Here is an 11,244-nt window from a genome sequence, read left to right as displayed (position 1 = left end):
ACTGAATGTTACTTTAAGGTGACTATGGTTTTTACATATTTGGTTTTATATATTTGTCTTGTATCGACTGCCTTACTTGAATCATTTTCAGTCCAAAGAGGTTTTCCTCCTCTAATTAAAAAAAATTTTTAAGAGGTTTTCAGTTGCCAATTTATTATCTTCAGCCAATCCATCATCTTCAAACAAATAATTGCTTTTTTGATACTTACATCTCTTGTATCTTTTCTCTTTGTACTGCATTAGCTAGAACTCCTTCAGAATTGATAATAGTGATGATAAACTTTCTTTTCTTCTGTAATATTTAAAGGAGAAATCTTTTGTGCCTGCCCTCGGTTCCCACAACAGCATTTTTGGAGGTAAATCTTGTTGTTTGCTTAATTTCCTCCTTAATTATTGATCTTTTATCCTCCATTCTGAATCAACTTTGGACACCTACATTGTCCCAGAAATAAATTAATTTCTTAGAGATTTTCTATTTTTTATGCCAAGTTTTAAATAATATTTTCTTGCAAAGTTGAATGTTTCCTTACATCTATGTTTATTTTTCTCATTCCTAATTTTAGGCATTACTGTTCTCTTTCTTATTTCATTCATTAGGCTAATTTTGCCTGTATGTTTGCTTTTTCCAAAGAATTAGCTCTGGATTGTCTCAACTTTAGACCTGTTCTTCTCTCCAAATCCTTAACTCTGCTTTTACCTTAATTTTCTGCTTTACCTAGTTTTGTTGTGTGCAACTTGCATTAAAAATGTCTTCTAAATCTTTAAATGTTTTTCCTGAGGATAGACTACATGTATGTTCATTTGTACCTTTTGAAAGATGTAATAGAAGAAAATGGGTTGAAAAATCCAGACTCATTTTATCACTCCAAGCTGATTCTTGTCCACATTTTGGTATATCTTGTAGATCATTTTCCTTAGATTTGTGCAAGGAAACTTATAAAAGATCTGTACAGTGATGTAATTTCTCCAGTCCAGAAATACAGATCAATTATCATCTCATGGAGAAGGAAATGGCAACCGACTCCAGCGTTCTTGCCTGGAGAATCCCAGGGATGGGGGAGCCTGGTGGGCTGCCATCTATGGGGTCGCACAGAGTCGGACGCAACTGAAGCGACTTAGCAGCAGCAGTATGTGAGGTGCTATTTCTCTTTCCACCTGATGAAATTTTGCATTCCTAGTCTTTATTTTTCTCAGTGGCTTCTTAGTTACCTCAGTGAAAAGGTATCTTGTTTTACTTTCATCCTCATAAGTTAATACTAGAAAAAATTCTCAAACATTTATTATCCCTTTTAATAAATCTTTAATATCCTATGCCTTTTTACCTGGTAATATATTACTGTTTCTATGATTTATAATTAAGGCCTTATAGGTTAAAGATACTAACTTTTAGTCAAATAATTATCTTTTGCATTCCAACTTTCTGCAGGGCACATTTTCTCATTAATAATTTTTCAATTTGTTGTCCAATTACTGATCTTTTCTTCCCTTATTTCCATCAAAGACTTTTTATTCATAGAGAACATCCACTTTTAAAGATTACATATGCATATGTGTGTGCTAAGTCGCTTCAGTCGTGTCTGACTGTATGCAGTCCCATGGACTACAACCTGCCAGGCTCCTCCGTCCATGGGATTCTCCAGGTAAGAATACTGGAGTGGGTTGTCATGTCCTTCTCTAGGGGATCTTTCCAATCCATTGATTGAACCGGTGCCTCTTACATCTCCTGCACTGGCAGGTGGGTTCTTACCACTAGCACCACCTGGGAAGCCCAAGGTTACATATATTCATGTATAAATTATATTATCTATGTATTTTATTTATTTTCTTCTGATAGCTTATATGGTCCCTAGCTCCACACTCAACATTTGAAATTTATTAGGGAATCTGGAGATAAGATTTAACACTATTTTTTCTAAATTACTAATCAATTGTGAAACACTTATTTGTATCTTTAAAAGGCCCTCTAAAATATATAGGAATTAAAAAATGAAAGTTAAGATGATAAAATACATAGAGATATATCCTAAATTATGATAAACATCATATTAAATAAAAACTCTAGAATTATTCCCTTGAATAAAGGAAGTATAATAAGAATTCCAACTCAACATAAATATGAACAGTGTCGGGGAGTTTTATAGCAATGCAATAAGACCTAAAGATAAATAAATGTTGTAAATTAATACTATTTGAAGAAAGCATATAAATATTAGAAAAAAATTTTAATTAATAAAGGAATCTAGAAAATGCCCATAACACCTTATAAATACAGGAAAATCTAAGATTTTCCTAATGTAATAGTGATATCAAAGATATAATGTGAGGGAATATCATTATTAATAGCATTAAACTTAAAATACATTAAAACACCATATAGAAATTCTGCTATTTGCAACACCTCGGATGAATCTAGAGGACATTATAATAAGTGAAATAAGCCAGACAGAAAAGAATAAATAGTGTATGATTCCACTTACATGAGGCATCTAAAATCATCAAACTCATGGAAGCATGGAATAGAGTGTTGATTGGAACTATTGTCTGGAAAGGAAGGGAAATAGGGAATTCTTATAAGATTTGTTATGCAAAATGAATAAATTCTAGAGATCTGGCATATAACGTGGTGGTGGTGGTGGTGGTCTAGTCACTAAGTCGAGTCTGACTTGCAGCTCCATCAATTGTAACCCACCATGCTCCTCTGTCCATGGAATTTTCCAGACAGGAATACTGGAGTGGGTTGCCATTTCCTTCTCCGGGGATATAACATAGTAAACAGAGTTAATAATACAGTATTGTACTCTTTAAAATATGTTAGAGGAATAGATTTTAAGTATTCATACCACACAAAAGAATATAAGGACATTTTTTGGAGATGATAGGTATGTTTTTATGGGCTTCAAAGGTTGCTTGGTGGTAAAAAATCCACCAGCCAATGAAGGAGACTCAGGTTCCATCCTTGGGTGGGGAAGATCCCCTTGGGAGTAGAAAATGGCAACCCACTTCAGTATTCCTGCCTGGAAAATTCCATGGACAGAGGAGCCTGGCAGGCTACAGACCCATGGGGTCTCAAAGAGTTGGACAGGACTAAGCATGCACCCACCCAAAGCTAAAACCAAGAGATGATTTATGTGAAGATAAACTCAATATTTAGGAACTCTAGGAGTCTATATTTAGAAATTCAATTTTTGATTGAATTTGTGTAAGGACATTGATAATATAAATGAAATATAAATGGTGATTAACAATAATATTAGGGGTGTTTTTCTTTTTTAGCAAAAGGAGCACCTAAGGTCCAGAGGATCTAAGAAACTCTCAGTGAGTGAGAAGAGCTGCCTAGAAGATTTAGGGAATTCCCCATTCCCAAAGAACTGGGCAGAATGCTCAATAGTAGTCATCAGGGACTCCAGGAAAATGATGATTGTTTGGGGATGCAAGCAAGCACTAGAGCAGTGCTTCTCAAACTTGTATGTGTCAAAGTTTCCATGGGGTCTTGTTGAAGTGCCAAGTGCTGGCTTCACACCCAGCATATCTGACTCAGTAGGTCAAAGATGATTCAGTGGAAAAGAATCCACCTGGCAATTCAGGAGATACAGGAGACGCAGGTTCTACACCTGCGTTGGGAAGATCTCCCGGAGGAGGAAACTGCAACCCACTCCAGTATTCTTGCCTGGGCAATCCCATGGACAGAGGGGTCTAGCAAGCTACAGTCCATGGGGTCACCAAGAGCCAGACACACAACTGAGCACAAACGCAGGTCAGACAAGCCTAAAACAATGTGTATTTCTAACATTTCTAGAGGTTTCTGGTGGTGCTCAGGAACCACAGTTTGAGAAGTGCCAAACTTGAGATGATTTTTCCAGATGTCAACAGTAACCACAATTTGTCATCAAAGAAAGTCAATCCTGAGCCAAAATGAATGACTTCATGATCTCCCCGGGTTTGGGTTAAGGATATTTCTGTCTTTCTGGGGAATGTTTATTTGGGGTAAATTTTGTATTGCTTTTTTCCTCTTTGTTGGCTAGCCCGGCATAATCATGGAAAGAGAAAACCAAACAGGAATCAGAAACTTTCTCCTCTTGGGATTCGCAGAGGACCCAGACCTGCGGCCTCTCCTCTTCGGGCTGTTTCTGTCCATATACCTGGTCACATTCACTGGGAACCTGGCCATCATCCTGGCCGTCATCTCAGACTCCCACCTCCACACCCCCATGTACTTCTTCCTCTCCAACCTGTCCTTTGCGGACATCGGTTTCACCTCCACCACCATCCCAAAGATGCTGTGGAACATCCAGAAACAGAGTCAAGTTATCACCTATGCAGGCTGCCTCAGCCAGGTTTTTTTTTTTTCGTTGTGTTTGGATGCCTGGACAATTTAATCCTGAGTGTGATGGCCTATGACCGCTTTGTGGCCATCTGTCACCCCCTGCACTACATGGTCATCATGAACCCCCGGCTCTGTGGGCTGCTGGCTCTGGGGTCCTGGAGCCTCAGTGTCACAGGCTCCCTGCTCATGACCTTAACCCTTTTGAAGCTGTCCTTCTGCAGAAGCATGAAGATCCCACACTTTTTCTGTGATCTTCCTGAAGTCCTGAAGCTTGCCTGTTCTGAAACCCTCATCAATAACACAGTGGTGTATTTTATGACTATTATCCTAGGTATTTTTCCTCTCTCTGGGATCCTCTTTTCTTACTCTAAGATTTTCTCCTCCATCCTGAGAATTTCATCAGCCAGAGGGAAGTACAAAGCCTTTTCCACCTGTGGGTCTCACCTCTCAGTGGTCTCCTTGTTCTATGGCACAGGCCTAGGGGTCTACCTCAGTTCTGCAGTCACTTCATCCTCTAGGACGAGTCTGGTGGCCTCGGTGATGTACACCATGGTCACCCCCATGCTGGACCCCTTCATCTACAGTCTGAGGAACAGGGACATGAAGGGGGCCCTTGTGCGGCTCATTAGCGGGGCACCATCTCTCATTCACAGGGCCTTCAGAGGACTCTCATAAGTAACTGGGCACATAACGTTGAGGACCAGACATCCTGGCTTCCTTCATTTAATGTTTTTCTCTTTCCTAATACTCATTTTTTAAAGAAAAACTTCCCTTGGGTCTTCACAGCCCTCTCTATTCTCCTTCATACTATATCTTTAGTTCCCTTTTTCAATTTGTAACCATATGAATTTAACTTCCTATACACTAAACCTGATATTTTCTGTTACATTTAGTCATGATTTAAATTTCTTAAGAAATAAACTAATTCTCATATTTTTAATATATATCTTCACAGTGATGATTGAATGTATACCTATTAAGGAAATGTTGCCCTGCAAACTCATTTACAGAGATGTTTTCTGAGGCTGTGTGAATCAAATCAACTGGAAGAAGTGCCTTTTTATGAATAACTTTCAGTCACATCAAAACTTAGTGATGAAATTCTGAAAATTTCTGAAACTTGAAATCTGGAGCTAAACCGTTCAGAGCTGGCCTTCAAGTACTCAAGATCCTTGTGCTTTTCTGCTCTGTCTCTAGCATGGGCCTTCCACCCTCATGGTCACAAAATGGCTTCTGCCCTTGCAGCCACGGCAACTGCATCCCAGGGAGGTGGAATGGATAAATATAATATAAAAGATATTCTTTCATCACTTTAGCACATTCTGTCTGGCTTCCAACTTTCATATCTGCATCCTTTGCCTAAGGGATTTCTCTAGTCTGCCCTGCCCATGTTCAGAGAACTAATGTCCCAGGAATCACTCCGTAACCAGAGACCAACAGGAGTTGGTGAATAAATCACTTGCGCATTGGTAAGATAAGTCTGTAGGATATATATTTGTACTGGCTCCCTGTCTTTCCGCAGCAGAAGTCCATGAGTCGATCGTGGTGGTAACTGGCTTGATAAACACACTTTCTATGGCTGTTTTCTCTTGCCTGACACACGGCTCTGTTCCCAGGGATCACTAAAATCTTTGTCTTAACTAGACTGAGCTACATTTCCTGTATCACATAGTGGCTTTATAGGCAACACCAGGGTCTTTTCCAATGAGTCAACTCTTTGCATCAGGTGGCCAAAGTATTGGAGTTTCAGCTTCAGCATCAGTCCTTCCAATGAACACCCAGGACCTATCTCCTTTAGGATGGACTGGTTGGATCTCCTTGCAGTCCAAGAGTCTTCTCCAACACCACAGTTCAAAAGCATCAATTCTTCAGTGCTCAGCCTTCTTCACAGTCCAACTCTCACATCCATACATGACCACAGAAAAAACCATAGCCTTACTAGACGGACCTTTGTTGGCAAAGTAATATCTCTGCTTTTGAATATGCTATCTAGGTTGGTCATAACTTTCCTTCCAAGGAGTAAGCGTCTTTTAATTTCATGGCTGCAGTCACCATCTCCAGTGATTTTGGAGCCCCAAAAAAATAAAATCTGACACTGTTTCCACTGTTTCCCCATCTATTTCCCATGAAGTGATGGAACCAGATGCCATGATCTTCGTTTTCTGAATGTTGAGCTTTAAGCCAACTTTTTTCACTCTCCTCTTTCACTTTCATCAAGAGGCTTTTTGGTTCCTCTTCACTTTCTGCCATAAGGGTGGTGTCATCTGCATATCTGAGGTTATTGATATTTCTCCTGGCAATCTTGATGCCAGCTTGTGCTTCTTCCAGCCCAGCATTTCTCATGATGTACTCTGCATATAAATTAAATAAGCAGGGTAACAATATACAGCCTTGATGTACTCCTTTTCCTATTTGGAACCAGTCTGTTGTTCCATGTCCAGTTCTAACTGTTGCTTCCTGACCTGCATACAGATTTCTCAAGAGGCAGGGTAGGTGGTCTAGTATTCCCATCTCTTGAAGAATTTTCCACAGTTGATTGTGATCCACCCAGTCAAAGACTTTGACATAGTCAATAAAGCAGAAATAGATGTTTTTCTGGAACTCTCTTGCTTTTTTGATGATCCAGTTGATGTTGACAATTTGATCTCTGGTTCCTCTGTCTTTTCTAAAACCAGCTTGTACATCTGGAAGTTCACAGTTCACATATTGCTGAAGCCTGGCTTGGAGAATTTTGAGCATTACTTTACTAGCCTGTGAGATGAGTGCAATTGGGTTACTTGGGTGTGCCCTAAATCCAATGACAGTTCCTTAGAAGATGCAGGAGAGGGACCTTCCTGATGGTCCAATGCTTAATAATCCACCTTGAAATGCAGAGGACTTGAGTTTGATCCCTGGTTGGTGAACTAAGATTCCACAAGCCATGGGACAACAAAAGCCCACGCTACAACTACTGAGCCCACTTGCCACAGCTAGCGAGACCCTGTGCTGCAACAAAGATCCTGATATCACAACTAAGACCTGATACAGCCACGTAAATAATAAATAAAAATAAAGAAAAAAGTTTTATCCAAAAAAATTAAAACATACAGAAGACATAAAGAAGAGAAAATCCTATAACATAAAGGCAGAAATTGGAGTGACGTGGTCACAAGGCAAGGAACTCTTGGAGCCACAAGAAGCTGTAAGAAGCAAGGATTGATTCTCTCCTAAAGCAGGGGTTCCCACCCCCAGGCCATGAACGCATACCAGTCTATGGCCTGTTAGGAACTGGGCCATACAGCAGGAGGAGAGCAGCAGGCCAGCAAATGAAGCTTCGCCTGTATTTACAGGTACTCCCCTTTGCTTGCATTGCCACATGAGTTCCGCCTCCTGCTCAACAAACTCAATAAACATAATGTGCTTGAATCATCCTGAAACAATGCCCCCAAGCCCAGGTCTATGGAAATACTGTCTTCCATGAAACCAATCCCTGGTGCCAAAAAGGTTGAGGTGCATGTGTGCTAAGTCAATTCACTTATGTCTGATTCTTTAAGGCCCTATAAGCCACACCCTGTCAGGTTCCTCTGTCCATGAGATTCTCCAGGCAAGAATATTGGAGTGGGTTGCCATGCCCTCCTCCAAGGAATCTTCCTCACCCAGGGATTGAATCCACATCTCCTACGTCTCCTGCATTGGCAGGTGGATTCTTTAACACTAGCACCACCTGAGAAGCCCAAAAGGTTGGTGATCTCTGCCCTAAAGCTTTAACGGGGAGTACAGCTCTACTGACATCTTGATTTTGGATTTTCAGGCTTCAGAAATGTAAGAAAATAATTTCTGTTCATTGCTGCAGTCATGTTTGACTCTTTGAAATCTGAAGGACAATAGCCCACCAGTCTCCTCTGACCATTGGGATTCTCCAGGAGTGAATACTGGAGTGGATTGTCATGCCCTCCTCCACAGGATCTTCCTGACCCAGAAATCAAACCCAAGTCTCCTGCATTGCAGGCAGATTGTTCACTGCTGAATGGCTGGGGAAGCCCTATAAGGCACCCACATTGTGGCAATGTGTAACAGCAGCCATGGGGAACTAATACAGACCCTAAGGAAGATTCTTAGTATATTTGGAAGGTTACAGGAATCAGCTGCCATTTGTGGACATACACACACACAAACACACACACACACTGCTGAAAGCCTGCTGATTTGCCCATTGGCATGAAGCTGCAGAGGCCGTTCAGGGGGCACTAGTGGTAAAGAACAAGATTGCACCACACTTCTCCCCAGCATGGTATCAAAGGAGCTTGCCAAAACAGAAGATCTTAATAAAATCCAGAGCTTCAAAAAGGAGCCTCCCAGGTGGCACTAGTGGTAAAGAACCCACCTGTCAGTGCAGAAGAAATAAAGGACACAAGTTTGATTCCTGGATCAGGAAGATCCCCTGGAGAAGGAAATGGCAACCTACTCCAGTATTCTTGCCTGGGGAATCTCATGGACTGAGGAGCCTGGCAGGCTACAGTCCATGGGATCACAAAGAGTTGTACATGGCTGAAGCAACTTAGCACACACCCACGTGAAGCTGCAGATGGACCTACAACTGTTCTACATCCCCAGAGAACCTCTTTGAGCCTCTCTACGTCTTGGGCCAAGTATGTCCATTTATCTCCATGACAAAGGGCTCTGGGTTCTGCAGGATCCCTCATCACTGAGGTCAGAAGCAACACAGGTGAATACAGGCTTTATTCCTTCCCCATGAGTTTCCATCTCTTGCTTGTGGCTTCCAGACTGCCTTTGATCACACCCCACATTACAGTCCATCTTCTCTTCTCAGGATAAACCCAGAAGGCAGGTCACATATTTTACAACAGAAAACTTCTGTGGTCAGAGATTAATTTGTCTCATTCTTGCTGGTAGGAAGGATTGAAAGAATGAAAAGATTATCTAACCCAATCCACAATTCCCCCCAAAAAATTATCTGTATTTCCAATGTACGGGAGGGATAGTTAGGGAATTGGGGATGAAAATGTACACACTGCTATATCTAAAATGGATAGCCAACAAGGTCACACTGTGTAGCACAGGAAACTCTGCTCAACGTTATGGCAGCCTGGATGGGAGGAGAGTTTGGGGGAGAATGGAGACATGTACATGTATGGCTGAGTCCCTTTGCTGTCCACCTGAATCTATCACAACATTGTTAATCAGCTATGATGACTGTGACTATGTGTGCTCACTCTTGTCTAACTCTTCGCAATACCATAGACTGTAGCCCACTAGGCCCTTCGGTCCATGGAATTTTCCAGGCAAGAATACTGGGGCAGGTTGCCATTTCTTTCTCCAGGGGATCTTCCCAACCCAGGGATTGAACCCAGATCTCCTGCATTGCAGGCAGATTCTTTACGGTCCGAGCCACCAAGGAAACCCTCATCAGCTATGTGCTAAGTCGCTTCAGTCGTCTCCAACTGCTTGCAACACTATGGACTATAGCCCACCCACCAGGCTCCTCTGTCCATGGGATCCTCAAGAATGGTGCGGGTTGCCATTTCTAGGGGATCTTCCCAAACCAGGGATCAAACCCGCATCTCCTGCATCTCCTGCATTGGCAGGCAAATTCTTTACCACTGAGAAAACTGGGAAGCCCCTTAATCATACTCAAATACAAAATTAAAAAAAATTTTTTTAAGGTCTATACTTCCTTTTACCCATGGGATAAAATCAAATCCAAACCACAGATCCCCCTCCCCCCCACACATAAAAAAAAATGATCTATCTTTCCCTAGCTTCTTTATTCTTTAAAATGCAGGCTTATAAAGAAAATAGAGCTGGAAGGGGTTCCAAGGATTGGAGGTGTTGGAGTCATGGATCCCTTGACAGTAGATCACACTTTGTGTGATGACCTGAGTTGTGTCCTCTGCAAAATTCATATGCTGAAGTCCTAACCCCCTATACCTGGGAATGTGGCTGAATTTTGAGATGGGATCTTCAAGCCATAGTAATAAGCTTCCAGGTGGTACTAGTGGTAAAGAACCTGCCTACCAATGTAGAAGATATAAGAGATGTGGGTTAGATCCCTGGGTCAGGAAGATCCCCAGGAGGAGGGCATGGCAAGTCACTCCAGTATTCTTGCCTGGAGAATCCCATGGACAGAGGAGCCTCTGGGGCCATGGTCCACTGGGTCACAAAGACTCAGACACGACTGAAGCAACTGAGCATGCATGCAAGTTAAAATGAGTTCATTCAGGTGGGCCCTACTCTAATTTGGCTGGTTTCCTTAAGAAGAAGAGATTAAGACCCAGACACACACACGGGGAGGCCCATGTGAAGACACAAGGAGAAGACAACCATCTCAAGCCACAGAGAGAGGCCTCAAAAGAAACTGACATGGCTGGCATCTTCATCCATGACGTCGTTGTTTTTGTTGTTGTTGTTTTAACACAGTGAAAACTTTTATATTCGGAATTAGCCAGCTGGACTCAGTTTAGATGATCCCAATTTCGCTGGCAACATCCAAAGCATCATAGTCAGGAGCCAGTCGAACATATGCCCTCTTCTCTCCATCAGGCCTGATCAGGGTATTGACCTCAGCCGCATCAATGTCACATAGCTTCTTCACAGCCTGTTTAATTTGCAGCTTGTTAGCCTTGACATCCACAGTGAATACCAGCTATTTTTTTCATGGCTGACCCAGTGGTGAGGGGGAATTTGATGAGGGCATAGTGGTCAAGTTCGTTTCTCCTAGGGGTGCTCTTCTGAGGCTATTTGGGCTGCCTCCTGAGCAGTGGTGGTTCGGGCTGCCAGAAGGTGGGTAACGTCCCGATCTTCTCTTTTTTGTGGCTGTGGACACCGTTCAACATTGCTTTCTTGGCCTTCAAAGCCTTTGCTTTGGCTTCAGCTTTCAGAGGGGCAGGGGCTTCCTTCTTCACCTTCAATGCCATCTTCAT

The 11,244-nt window shown here is 42.0% G+C and overlaps 1 protein-coding gene and 1 pseudogene across 1 annotated transcript; one reads left to right on the top strand and one right to left on the bottom strand.

Moving 5' to 3' along the window:
* Positions 1 to 4,034: 4,034 nt before the first annotated feature.
* LOC101103474 (olfactory receptor 7C2-like) lies at positions 4,035 to 4,999 on the top strand. The gene is given in 2 exon segments (XM_004009208.5): positions 4,035 to 4,349; positions 4,352 to 4,999. Coding segments are annotated over 2 exon segments (963 nt in total).
* A 5,767-nt stretch (positions 5,000 to 10,766) lies between these two features.
* On the bottom strand, positions 10,767 to 11,244 carry LOC106990551 (large ribosomal subunit protein uL23-like; annotated as a pseudogene).

The sequence above is a fragment of the Ovis aries genome, chromosome 5 (genome assembly GCF_016772045.2).
Source record: "Ovis aries strain OAR_USU_Benz2616 breed Rambouillet chromosome 5, ARS-UI_Ramb_v3.0, whole genome shotgun sequence".
NCBI classification, from domain to species: Eukaryota; Metazoa; Chordata; class Mammalia; order Artiodactyla; family Bovidae; genus Ovis; species Ovis aries.
The sequence above is the reverse complement of the archived record's forward strand: the minus strand, read 5'-3'. Positions and strand labels throughout refer to the sequence as shown.